This window comes from Callionymus lyra, chromosome 14, assembly GCF_982586985.1.
Source record: "Callionymus lyra chromosome 14, fCalLyr1.hap1.1, whole genome shotgun sequence".
Classification (NCBI taxonomy): Eukaryota; Metazoa; Chordata; class Actinopteri; order Syngnathiformes; family Callionymidae; genus Callionymus; species Callionymus lyra.
Window position 1 is genome coordinate 5,457,218 of NC_141831.1, and position 14,699 is coordinate 5,471,916.

Genomic DNA, 14,699 nt, shown 5'->3' on the forward strand with positions numbered 1-14,699 from the left:
TTATTTTGTCTAAACAAGAAGGATCAGTCTCGCCTGCAGTTCATACAACACGAGAATTCTGAGCCGCTCTAGTAGAAGAACTTACATTTCTCCTGATCCTTAAAACTCTTCACTGGCTGCCAGTTTCTTTCAGGATCATTTAAAAATTCTGGTTCTTACTTTCAGATCTATTCATGGTCAGACCTTCCATCAGTGATCCGATCCAGACTTACACCCCAGCTCGGGCTCTGAGGTCTGTGGATCAGAATCTACTGATGGTTCCTGAACTTCAGGACCAGAGGAGAGAAATCCTTCCAGGCTGTTGCTGCTAAGCTTTGGAACCATCTCTGTGTTTGATGATCTACTGACTCCTTCAAGAAACATCTCTGTGTTTGATGATCTACTGACTCCTTAAAGAAACATCTGTGTTTGATGATCTACTGACTCCTTCAAGAAACATCTGTGTTTGATGATCTACTGACTCCTTCAAGAAACATCTCTGTGTTTGATGATCTACTGACTCCTTCAAGAAACATCTGTGTTTGATGATCTACTGACTCCTTCAAGAAACATCTGTGTTTGATGATCTACTGACTCCTTCAAGAAGCATCTGTGTTTTATGATCTACTGACTCCTTCAAGAAACATCTGTGTTTGATGATCTACTGACTCCTTCAAGAAACATCTGTGTTTGGTGATCTACTGACTCCTTCAAGAAACATCTGTGTTTGATGATCTACTGACTCCTTCAAGAAACATCTCTGTGTTTGATGATCTACTGACTCCTTCAAGAAACATGTGTGTTTGATGATCTACTGACTCCTTCAAGAAACATCTGTGTTTGATGATCTACTGACTCCTTCAAGAAACATCTCTGTGTTTGATGATCTACTGACTCCTTCAAGAAACATCTGTGTTTGATGATCTACTGACTCCTTCAAGAAACATCTGTGTTTGATGATCTACTGACTCCTTCAAGAAACATCTCAAGACACTTTTATTTGTGTTTTTTCTCAATTTTCGGAGACTCTTGTGTTTGTCTTATGTGTCTTGATCCTTTATAATATATATTTTAACTGTGTATTGTTTTGTTTTTGATCTTTAGAAACTCTCTCTCCTTTGATCTCAAGTATTTTGGGTATTTCTTCAGCACATTAAGCATAAATACGTCAATAACGCAACAACGTTCTGCCTCATTAAGATGAGCGTTTGAGAATTTGATTGCCGGGCGAGGATCACTTAAGGGGAGCAACATGTTCCCCCAATTAATTCCAAAAACAACGTCTCACTCCAGCTGATGTATATTCCAGATAACCCGAGGCAAACTTCCGTCTTGTTCCACGTCCGGTTCCGTGACGGGTCGACCCCCCTCCGAGGTGCTGACGTCCGGGTTAAAATGGCTATAAAGAGACACAATTAAAGCAGCTGTCAGTCAGGATCCTCTTCTAAACCTCATCACTGAGGACGATCAGACGCCGACAGATGTCCAGATAAAATCTTGTTCCGTCCAAATTCACTTTGATCCATGAGGTGTCAGATCCAGGAGAAGCTTTTGTTCTCGTCTGACGGCGATTTCCTCCGAGCTTTGTCACAAAAGACTTCATTACTTGACAGATATTTATGTGGTATCAAGAGAGTAGAGTCTAATTTAAAATAATGTTTGTTTTTATTTGACTTAATGCTGATCCATTCACCTGACAGGTCCAGGAAATGGTCTTGTTTGAAGATATTTTAAGAAAAGAGAGTCAAAGAATCTTACAAAGCGACTCACATCCAGTACAATATTCACCCATTCACTCACTGATGGGAGTAGGCTGCAACGCAACGTGCAAACTCATCATCAGGTGCAATCGACAATATGTGTCTTGCTGAGGGTTTCTCGCAGAATTTCATCTGGAACTGGGATTGAACCCACAACCCTTTAGGGCCACAAGCAAAGCACTTCACCTTTAGAGCTATGAACGTTTTCCTGTCAAGATTCTAGAAACTTGAGTAATTTCATTATTCCAGGAACTAAACAAGTGTGTTTTTGTTGACATGTTGAGGTGTGTGTTGGTAATAATGATACCAAATCTATTGATACTGTAGTAATAAGTATATATGTGTAGTATGGTCCAGTACTTTACTCTGGTGTTGTAGTATTTACAGACCACATGACTCTTGACGAAGTCGTAACTGCTTTCATTTGTTTTCAGTCCGAAATATGTCCAAACATCAGTTTTGAAGCTTCTGGAATCCACTGTATCCTCTTGTCCTCAGTCATCGCCGTGATCTCGTAGTATTTCTGTGTCCCTCTAACTGCAGAAGATGTAATGACTGCTGCCAAACCGGAAGTTTATTTGCAACATAAATATTAACAAACGCGCTGAATATTTGCATGTTTATTGTTGAATTAAGAATACATATATATATTTTCTAGGTACTTTATTGAAATTAAACAAATACATTAAAAATGATGTGTAATCTGAAACGTACGTTATTGTGGAAAATAATATCTATCTATTTATCCATCCATCCATCCATCCATCCATCCATCCATCCATCCATCCATCCATCCATCCATCCATCCATCCATCCATCCACCCATCCATCCATCCATCCATCCATCCATCCATTTATCCATCCATCCATCCATCCATCCATCTATATATTTATCCATCCATCCATCCATCCATCCACCCATCCATCCATCCATCCATCCATCCATCCATCCATCCATCCATCCATCCATCCATCCATCCATCCATCCATCCATCCATCCATCCATCCATCCATCCATCCATCCATCCATCCATCCATCTATACATCCACACACATCCACTTGTCCATCCATCCATCCATCCATCCATCCATCCATCCATCCATCCATCCATCCATCCATCCATCCATCCATCCATCCATCCATCCATCCATCCATCCATCCATCCACCCATCCATCCATCCATCCATCCATCCATCCATCCATCCATTTATCCATCCATCCATCCATCCATCTATATATTTATCCATCCATCCATCCATCCATCCACCCATCCATCCATCCATCCATCCATCCATCCATCCATCCATCCATCCATCCATCCATCCATCCATCCATCCATCCATCCATCCATCCATCCATCCATCCATCCATCCATCCATCCATCCATCCATCCATCTATACATCCACACACATCCACTTATATATACACACAAGTTGACCTTCGACCTCACACTTCAACTCTGACACGGTGTCATACGTGGGCACGTTTGTGTTTTCGGTTACTTGAGCCGCGGCCGTGAAAACAAACATCCTGACGAATTCCACGTGTCGCCTGATGTGACTTCGGGAAGAGAAACATCCTCGCGTTCATGAGGCTTTAATGGAGTCGAGGGAGTCGAGAGAGTTCGTCCTTCCATCGTCCGTCGCTCATTACCAACATTGTTTTCTCCTAATATAGAAGCAGATATTCTCTCTCTCTCTCTCTCTCTCTCTCTCTCTCTCCGTCCGTTGTAATCGCTCCCAGCTGTGACGTCCTCGCGACGGACGGCGAGCACTTGCTGTAATAGGGTGTTGAGAGAATGAACGAGGGAGCAGGGAAGAGAGGAGATGCTAAAACCGAGGGAGGTCACGGAACAATGGAGATGAATCTGAAAAGCTCCACATTTAGGTCCTTTTAGTTGTTTTCTTTCGCTCGTGTTCCTCTCGCTGAAGTTTGTTGCCTCTTCCTCCTCCTCTCGTCGTCCATCTTCACGGCGGTGACTCTGTGATCGATGACCTGAAGGATCTTCTCTAGATCTTCTCTGGTCTCCAGCAGACCGGAGAAGAATGTTTGAAGGCAGCTAAACGGCTGCTGAAGCTCCAGTTACGCTCGTTGCAAAACGAGTCTGTCAGCAATTACACAACAATGTTTTTGAGTCATTTGTACTTTCATTTTTGAGGAGGAGCCTGCGACGAGTGACACCAGGAAACGGGGGCTCAGATCCCGCTTCGGTAGCCGGGGTGTCGGACCACAATGGTGGGTCCAGACCTGCAAGAAAGATCCGTGGAAAGATGTTGGATCAGATATGAACAGAAACTAGGAGCTAAAAAAACAGCTGTAACAACCTCCCAGTCTGTGGTTCAGTCTCAACAACCATTACCACCTCTAGTGGCCCCCGTCCAGTCTACTTTAGGGCCCCTGGTTGAAGTCTTTATCAGATGAAGCGGATTGTTGTGATGCTACCAACTATTTCAAATCAGTTGGTGTGTAAGAAAATACACTTAAATATGGCGACATTTTCTATAGTATATATAGTGAATTGATGTATAAAAACACTGTATACATGACATAAAATGTTCTTATTCGTGTGGAAATTCAACTTCAGGCCACGAGGTGGCAGCGGTTATGACATATTTCGCAGCTTAAGGAACAATGAAACCCCGGTGATTGACTGAGGACGAGAGGATACAGTGACTCCAGCAGCTTTTGAAGCTGATGTTTGGACATATTTTGGTTTGAAAACAAATGAAAGTAGTTACGACTTCGTCAAGAGTCATGTGGTCTGTAAATACTACAACACCAGAGTCAAGTACTGGACAATACTACACATATATCCTTGTTACTACAGTATCACTATATATTGTACCGTCATCCCTGTATTGTGATACATATCGTGTCATATTCTCTAAAATACACACTCCTAGACAAGCTCTTAACTTGTAACCTTCACAAAGATCCCATAAGACCCTGGCGATGACTGAGGACGAGAGGCTACAGTGACTCGAGCAGCTTTTAAAGCTGATGTTTGGACATATTTTTGAAAACAAATGAAAGCAGTTACTGCTTCGTCAAGAGTCATGTGGTCTGTAAATACTACAACACCAGAGTCAAGTACTCCACAATACTACACATATATATACTTGTTACTACACTATCACAACACCAGAGTCAAGTACTCCACAATACTACACATATATACTTGTTACTACACTATCATTATATACCGTATCGTTGTCCCTGTATCGTGATATAAATCGTATCATTAGTTTCTTGACGATACACAATACAATTTTGAAGTATGCGATTTTAGTCAACACAGGTTTCTCTGAAAGCAAGATGGCCACATAAAGAATTTGTGTTATTTATACTTTCTTCGTCTCGTTTACATCTTCATTTTCTGAGATTTCTTGACTGGAATAACGTTTTAACTTGTAAAGAGTCACAGGCTTTGGAGAAAACCCATTTTTTATCTCCAATAAATTAAACCCTTTAATAATAAAACCCGTAATAATCAATAGGATAGAAATGACACTGTTTATTTTCTCTTTCTGTCTCGCCAACTGGTACCGGTCCCCGGCCCGGTGGTTATGGACCAGAACCTTTTTTTTCAAGAACCCATCCACCTCCTCTTTACTACTTTCACGGCCCAATAAAGAGGCTCCGGCACCATCTCGCTCGGACACCGACTAATGCTTCGCGCAGACTCGCCGTAAAAAAAAAGAGGCAGGAAGATCTTCTTGGATCAGCGCCTGCATCTGGAGAAAGTGTAGAGAAGAGAGAGCGAGGGAGGCGACAAACGGGTACATGAAGCTGGCAACCGGAGGAATATGAAGTGCGTTGGATAATGGGGAACACATGGGATGTTACAGTAGTTGGTCGCCCGAGCAGATGTTACCTGTGGATCTGGACGGAGCTTCTCCCACGTGAAGATAACTTCTGTGCGAGCGGAAGAAAGAGTCTAATGGGGAAGTTAGAACGACACAAAGGAGTGTGAGAAGAACTTTTAAAAAAGAAATCCCTGCCAGTAAAACGGTCAAAACAGGAGTCCGTTCCGGTCGCTCCAACACGCCGTCACTTCCTGGTTCTTGTACTTCGCTTCGTGGAGAGAAATGGTCAATGCAGAGTGTCACGGGTCGTTTATTCGCCGCTTCAAGTCAAGCAAAATACAAGCTTTACGACCGATCGTACGCACTTTCTCACGGCGACTTTACAGGTCAGTAGCCCCGGGAGAAACGGTCTCGAACTGTAGAAACATCGCTATTTTTAAGGTAAATTTCCGGGCCGAGAGGTCCTCCCCCTATCGCCATATTGGTTCCTTCAAACTCCCTGTTCCACGATCCCCTGTGGAGAGTCCTTCCTAATTTGTTTCCTTTTCTAATCATTCAAATGTTCTTGGGTGAGAGTTTCCGTCTCCTAGCCCCCCCCCTCTTCCCGGGTGGGTCCCGCTTCGTTCTTTGATCTACGATTTAAGGTGTGAAAGGGCAGACAAACGGACGTTTTAAATAACCGGTGTCGTATCTCTAATTCTGTTCCAAGCTTGTCTTGAGACAGTGTGTCAGTCTGAGTGGAATATTGATTGTGAATTAGTATTAAAACGTTTAAACTCTTAGATGAAGCGAGTCATTTATACTTTATATTTTGATTATCTTTTAGCGTTAATTTAAGTATGCCGTATACGTACAGTGTATAATAATTTTTAATCCAACAGCAGAGAGTCTCCTCTAAAATCTCCAGACTGGACCGAACCTGATACTCGGCACACTCTCCCCGACTGTTTTTCACGTGGATGTCTGTGACGTGTGCGACTCCGTCTGCACCTTTTAACAGATGTCAAGTAGCTGCTCGCTCCACGACCGGCGGCGTAAATCAGCGAGGCCGCGTGAAAACACTAAACCGAGCGCACGCTGGATAAATTTCACGCGTTATAACTTCGGATGGTTTGCAGATGCTCGACCCAAGTGGCGGGGTTTCTTTTGGGTTCTTTTCCGGTGATCGTCGGCCCCGTGATTGTTCCGCCGATAAAAAAGCTTTTGAAGGATTTCGTGTACTTCAAAGTTGAGAAAAAAAAAGTAAATTGCACATCTGGCTCCTGTGATAGTGATCATTAGGAGTGATTAGCAGCTCGTACGAACGTCGTCTTTTAATCGCAGGAGAAGGTTTAATTTTCTGAAGCAGGCGTTAGCCGTGAAGTGTCAGCGCGTTCGAACGCTGGTTCTAATGCAAGGACCGGGAATTGGACGTAGATTTGGAAAAATAAGATTCTGTCTCTTGGCTGGAAGTCCAAGAACTGCACTTGGTTTGAATGTATTGATGTTGTAATATATCAAAGTCAAGGTCTGGAAGCTAAATCCAATCCACCCGTGTCTACTTGTGTGGCCTGGAAGCTTTAAGTAGTTCACTCTTAGATACACAACAAATTATCTCCCGTTAATATCTATACTCTGAGCCACAAAAGTTTGTTTTGTTGCAGTAAAGAAGTATAAAAGGGAATTTTGTTCGACTGTGCTTAAGTTTGAAAGTTACCTCTTTTTAAATGTATTTATATATTTTTAATTGGAAATATCAGATGAGAGCAAAGCGTTCAATACACAAGGTACTTATACTCATTGTCAATACTATAAGGCTAAGTAAAAATATATTATGTTAACATGAAAAAGGAAAAGATAACCTATGTTGCAATTAACAGAACCAAACGTAGAATATTTATGATAAAAAGAGGGTAAACTGCAACTATGATAACACGTTTCATGTCTTAGATGCGGAAAATAAATGGATAAAATAAACAATTACAGGCAAGCTTCTTTAAACTTGATTAATCCAAGTGTTAATGCTCGGCTATGCTTTATATACAATGCAGGGATGGCGTTGGTCTGTGGTATTGATACTTTTCAAAATGAGTATTTAAATCGGTTACAATGTTTTAGTATCAAAGCGAAATAAATCTAACAACGGTAATCTTGGAAGAACTTAGATTGAGGTTCTCAGACAATACATTGGGTATAGTTTTAAAATTGAAAAGATGAGGTAGAAAGTGTTTATTTCGGACGGAAAAAAACTTCAATTGAAATATCTACACATGTATCAGCTTCTACTGGATATATTTGTGAAAGTCTTGAGAAAGTAATCCTTTGTCGTACACAAGACCAATTGGTGCAGGTTCTAGAAGAATACTCTTAAAAGCTACTTGAATCCAGAATCGGGTCTTTCATACTACATAGGTGTCTGAAGGAACGTACAGTAGATGGAACAGGAATGAGTATTGTTTGGGTTTTTTCGATACTGTTACTTACAATGCTCAACTTTGACGTTCAAAATGATCAATATTTTTACTGTTGTACCGTATTTTAGATACTAGAAGGTGACTTAAAACTATTTAATTTTCTCGAAAACCGATAGTTCCGGTTGTACTTGCTGACCTGGAACCATGTAATGTGGTACACGGCTCTAGAAAATGTTATAGTACAACTTTGGTAAGCTACGCTGCACCGCGAGGGTCCATAGTATTTCTCCGCGAGTCTCGACTGACCATGGAGATGTACATAATAGGTACTGTGCTCCAACATAATATTATGGTGTGTATATAAGGAGCCCAAAATGGTACCTGTAAAGAAAGATGCTTACGGAGCGGATTTCAAATTCCAGGCGATCAGTCACGCAGTAGAACGAAATGAGCCAAAAAGTACTGCACATATCATGGACCTGCCCTCACGTATCTCACCACGATTACTCAAGGGTTCTGATTGATTCTCAAATGTTCCTCGGCCGTCTGTGTTTCCACTTATCCTGTTCTGTGTTTTTATTTTTCTCTTCGGCATTCTGTGGCTTTTGGATCCACCACATCGAATGTCGTGTTTATGTTTTATAGCTCCCAAGGTTTCCCTCCGAATACTCCTCCGGTTTTTCATCTTGTGTTGGTCTTTTTAAACACAAACGATCCATGACATGCTTGTCCAGTTGAAGGATCGCAGAATCACTGTTCTGCGATTCTACTTCTTCCGTCTGTACTGCAATGAATCTGTACTTCATCTGTACAGTGCAGTACAGTACAGTACAGTACAATGCAGTGCAGTACAGATTAAGTACAGTAAAGTACAGTACAGTACAGATGAAGTACAGTGCAGTGCAGTGCACTGCAGATGAAGTACAGTACAGTGCAGTACTGTACAGTACAGATGAAGTACAGTATAGTTCAGTGCAGATGAAGTACAGTGCAGATGTAATACAGTACAGTAAAGTACAGAAGAAGTACAGTACAGTACAGATGAAGTACCGTTCACCACAGTACAGATGAAGTACAGTACAGTACAGTACAGATGGATTACAGTACAGTGTAGATGAAGGAGAGTACAGTACAGTACAGTACAGATAACCTACAGTACAGTTCAAATGAAGTACAGTACAGTACAGTACAGATGAATTTCATCACAGTACTGTACAGTACAGATGAAGTACGTTACAGTAAAGCTCAGATGTTGTACAGTACAGATGAAGTACAGTACAGTACAGTGAAGTACAGTACAGTACAGATGAACTACAGTACAGTACAGTACAGTACAGTACAGATGACGTACAGTGCAGTACAGTGAAGTACAGTACAGTACAGTACAGATGAAGTACAGTACAGTACAGATGACGTACAGTGCAGTACAGTGAAGTACAGTATAGTACAGTACAGGACAGTGCAGTACAGTGAAGTACAGTACAGTACATATGAAGGACAGTGCAGTACAGTAAAGTATAGTACAGTACAATCAACTCACTGAAATATTTAGTTGTCCTGGAGCAAAGTACTGAGAGGATTATTTGATGTAGTCCCGGCTCATCATTGTTAGTCGGGGTGTGATACTTCCTCTCACCACAGGGGGCTAATAGATAACAGACAGCCAGGGCTGAGTTCCTGCAGATGAAATGAGTTTTGACACTTTGCTCGAGAAGGAAGTGTAAGCGATGACCTCGAATCCCCGGGTGTGGACGCGGAACAATGGAGGTACAGTTTGACCTCAGGATCTCGCAGCTGGCGGCGCAGACGCCTCAGATCCGCGAGAAATAAATGCAACACGGCGTTGGCGAGTCAGGACGGCGTCCCTCGTGGATCCAGCATCACCATAGATCCGGTCCACGGTCGGGCTTTGAAGCGATCGACGCCCAGTCATGATGTTTGGCTCGAGGAACCGAACGCCGTCCAGGAAACGTCAGGACTCGAATGAAACGAAGATTGTTGATCGTCTGCGATGGTGGTTTTTTAGTGAAGAAAAAAGGATCTAAATTCCAGGCTCGCGATGACATGATATTGAAAACAAACTCGGACGATGTTTGATTAAAGTGAAGTCAGATACTGTGTTATTGTAAAGTGTCAGAAGATATCAGGAGATGCTGCTCCTTCCATTAGCTGCTCGCCGTCTACCATCTCCAGGATTCACACGTGAACTTTAACCCTTCCATCAGAAGTAGGACCACCGGGACACAGACCTGAACCCTCAGTGTTGAAGTGGGTTCATCAGTACTTTCTTAAGATCACAGTAACAACCTTGAATGAACAAGAACGCAGGGATGAGTTCACTGAGAGGGAGTCAGTGTTGGCAACCAGGTTTTAATTGTGTGAATGTGGATGTAAGTCTTTTTTTGTTTATCTTTTGATAATAATATTCATTAGGATTTAGGAGTTTTATAATTCCGTACGATTCTGTCACTATTGTATATTTGTTAGTAAAGTCCGAAATTGGAATATAGGAATTAATTTATATGCATATTTAAAAAGGGGTGTGGTTAACTTGTACATGCAGGAACTGGCAATACGATTCAACACTGGGTCAACGATACGATATACTGCGATACTGTAGTAACAAGTATATATGTGTAGTATTGTCCAGTACTTGACTCTGGTGTTGTAGTATTTACAGACCACATGACTCTTGACGAAGTCGTAACTGCTTTCATTTGTTTTCAAACCAAAATATGTCAACATCAGATTTAAAAGCTGCTGGAGTCACTGTATCCTCTCATCCTCAGTCACTATGAAAAGGACTAGGGTAAAAAATGATACATGCATACATACTTTTAAAATGAATTATTTATTTTTAATAGCTACACTGCTGTTGAATATTGATACAGTATTTCGAACAAAATATTGCGATACATTGTATCGATATTTTCTAACGCCCCTACGATAAAGGGCCAACGATTCGATATATAGAGAAACTGTAGTAACAAGTATATATTTGTTGTATGGTCCAGTACTTGAATCTGTTGTTGTGATAGTGTAGTAACAAGTATATATGTGTAGTATTGTCCAGTACTTGACTCTGGTGTTGCGATAGTGTAGTAACAAGTATATACGTGTAGTATTGTGTAGTATTTGACTCTGGTGTTGTGATAGTGTAGTAACAAGTATATACGTGTAGTATTGTGTAGTATTTGACTCTGGTGTTGTGATAGTGTAGTAACAAGTATATACGTGTAGTATTGTCCAGTACTTGACTCTGGTGTTGTGATAGTGTAGTAAGAAGGATATATGTGTAGTACTGTCCAGTACTTGACTCTGGTGTTGTGATAGTGTAGTAACAGGTATATATGTGTAGTATTGTCCAGTACTTGACTCTGGTGTTGTAGTATTTACAGACCACATGACTCTTGACGAAGTCGTAACTGCTTTTATTTGTTTTCAAACCAAAATATGTCCAAACATCAGCTTTAAAAGCTGCTGGAGTCACTGTATCCTCTCATCCTCAGTCACTATTGAAATGACTAGGGTAAAAAAAAAATATATATATATATATATATATATATATATATATATATATATATATATTCAATTGCTACAGTGCTGTTGAATATTAATACAGTATCTCGAACAAAATATTGCGATACATTGCATTGATATTTTCTAACACCCCTACGATACAGTGCCAACGATACGATATATAGCGATACTGTAGTAACAAGTTTATATTTGAAGTATTGTCGAGTACTTGACTCTGGTGTTGTAGTATTTACAGACCACATGACTCTTGACGAAGTCGTAACTGCTTTCATTTGTTTTTCAAACCAAAATATGAACAAACATCATCTTTAGAAGCTGCTGGAGTCACTGTATCCTCTCGTCCTCAGTCATCGCCGGGATCTCAGGGGATTGCATTGTTCCTTTAGCTGCGGAGGACGTAATAACTGCTGACATATAGCGGCCAGAACTTTAACAATTAAAAAATGTGTAGATAAAGAAAATGTGAAAATTGATAAAGTACTGTTGAATATAAATATCGTGATATTTAAATTCATGGATATTTTTTTAACATCCAACTGACAAGTGAGTCAGTATTTTAGTCACTGGTTTTATTGTCCAATCGTAATTCAGCTCATCTGACGTCCAACTCTTGAGTGAAGTATTGTTAAAAATGTTCAAATTCCTTCAAGATGTTCTGTGGATTTTCAATTCCAAACTCTGGACCTACAGATAGTATTTAATATTATATACACTCTATGATTGTTGAACTAGTTGATGGTGTTTATTAAAGAGGAAAATGGTTTTTACTTTGTTAAAAATCGACTGTGTTGCTTCATGTCGTGAAGAGACTATAAAAAGCCGAAGCAGTCAAAGGTCAGATGAAGCTCTTCTGTTAAATGTCTCCGTCAGAGCAGTTTAAAGTGTGTTTGAACCTCGAGCCTCACATTCATCTCACAGCCTTCAGAACGTCCTCCTCGTTCTTCTTCCCTCCCTCGCCTCCAAAGGTCATCTGTCGGTGGAATCCTCTCCTCGCCGCGCTCTCACCGCATCACTTGTCGCTTCACATTATTCACCAACACTCACCGCGAGCTCCACCCCCCACGGGGCTGAACAGGTCCAGCTTCTTCTTCTTCTTCTTCTGACCTCGGGTCGTTCTTCTGGTTCTTCAGGTCCCGGCGACGGACGGGGACCGAGGCTCCTTCGGCGCCATCACCTACGCTCTGGGCTCCAGCAGGGGGAGCGCGGCGCCGTCCTACTTCACCATCCACAAGGAGTCCGGGCAGATCTGCACCAGCGCCACCGTGGACCGGGACCAGGGCCTGGACAAGTTCGATCTCACCGTGACGGCCACGGACGGGGTACGAGTCTCGACCTCTGAAGGGTCGGATTTACAAACCGGAAAAAGCTGCGTTTCTAGAAAATAATCTTTAAGATAATGTTAAGAAAATAATCATTTATATTGAGAAAATAAAATATTAGATGATAGGAAACACAGATTACAATTAATTGTATTTATGAATATATTATTTTAATTTTACTCAATTATTCATTATTAAAGTATTTTAACAAGTAAAAACATTTTTGTGGTTGAACAAAACAAATCAAGGAATAAATACACCTTTTTATTTTTTATTTTATAAATAAAATCTAAAAAGAAAACGTTTAAAAAAATAAATAAGTAAAAGAACTAAAAACTAAAAATAGTAGATAAAAATAAAATGACTCTTTCTTTTTTTTAATAGAATACCTGTTTGTTTTTTGTTTTTAAATCATTTTGGAGATAATTATATAATAATAAAAATTTCGGTTTAGAAAATAAATAATTTAAATAGATAACTAGAAAAAAGAATTACAATATTAAGTATTTAAATAAATATGAAATGGGTGTTAAAATAAAAAAGCATTAAACAAAAACAATAAATAAACTGTTTAAATTAATATTATTTAAAGATGTTTATCTACAAAGGCTGGAAAATATATTCACTACAATTATACATAATAACTATTATTCTAAATTGGTTAAGAAAATTATAGTTAAATTAAATGGTAGAGAAGAGTTAAAATACTGTTTATTTTTCATATATACTGTAGTACAAATAATCTTGGATATGTTTGTATTAAATTAATCATTTTTAATACATTAGAGTCAGAAGAAATAATCAATCGCGACTATTTATTTATATAAATAATTAAAAATTTAAATTAAATGAGTAGGAAATGGGTTTAAAATGTGTTTTTTGTTGAAATACATGTTTGAAATAATAATAAATGTTGCATTTCTTATTGTAAATGTTTAAAGAAAATGAATATCAAACTAAAAAGAGTAGAAAAGAACCAACATTAGGATAAATAAACAGTTTGTATTAAAAACCTTTTGGGAATTTATTATTTATTTATTTTATCTAGAAAACAAAATCAGTTTAATGCTAAATAAATAATAGTATTCTTGTTTGTTTGTATTAGAACACAAATGCAACAATGTTCTTCTAATATTATAAAAACTAAAACATTTTTTACAGTAAATTTAAAATGTATTATATAGATATAAATATAACATCAATATATAAAAAAAAACTGAAGAGCATTTTTGTTCATGAACAGAAGTTCATTCATAAAATCCCGGAATAATCCGACATTTTGATTGACGGCTTCTTTTGTCGCGCCCCCTTCCTTTGTGTGTCCGTCTGCCGGTCCACAGGGTGGTCTCAGCTCAGTGGCCCGTGTCCGGGTCTCCGTGGAGGACATCAATGACAACCGTCCCACCTTCTATCCGGTCCTCTACACGGTCAGCCTCAGTTCCCACAGCGCCCCCGGCACCTCCGTCGTCAAGGTGACGGCCTCCGACCCCGACGCCGGGGGAAACGGCCGAGTGACCTACAGAACCGTTCCCGGAGGCGGATCTGGATTCTTCACCCTGAACAAGGACACAGGTACAGGTTCCTCTACCCTGAGTTTGTTGGATTGATGTTCATGGTGTCCTCGTAGGTGTGATCTCGCTCTCTCGCTCGCTCCACGGCAAGGCCAACACCGTCATCTCCCTGGTGGTCTCCGCCGAGGACGGCGGCGGGCTGATGGCGCCGCTCAACGCCAGGGTCAACGTGAGCGTGGTCGGAGGCTCGGTGGCGTCGCCGGTGTTCGAACAGGCCCAGTATTACTTCACCGTGTCCGAGGACGTGCTCAGAGGGACGGCGGTCGGCGTGATCCGGGCCGCCACCAAGACCTGTAAGAAGGGATCTCGAGGTCCACCTTCAGAACCCG

The 14,699-nt window shown here is 40.5% G+C and overlaps 1 protein-coding gene across 1 annotated transcript in view; it reads left to right on the forward strand.

Annotated features, from left to right (window-relative positions):
* Positions 1-14,699, forward strand: part of dchs1b (dachsous cadherin-related 1b) — a 102,923-nt gene that overhangs the window by 68,624 nt on the left and 19,600 nt on the right. The window contains exons 5-7 of the mRNA XM_087806806.1: positions 12,611-12,799; positions 14,140-14,371; positions 14,427-14,663. Of these exons, the coding sequence (XP_087662932.1) occupies positions 12,611-12,799; positions 14,140-14,371; positions 14,427-14,663 (658 nt within the window). The remainder of the gene's footprint in view (positions 1-12,610; positions 12,800-14,139; positions 14,372-14,426; positions 14,664-14,699) is intronic.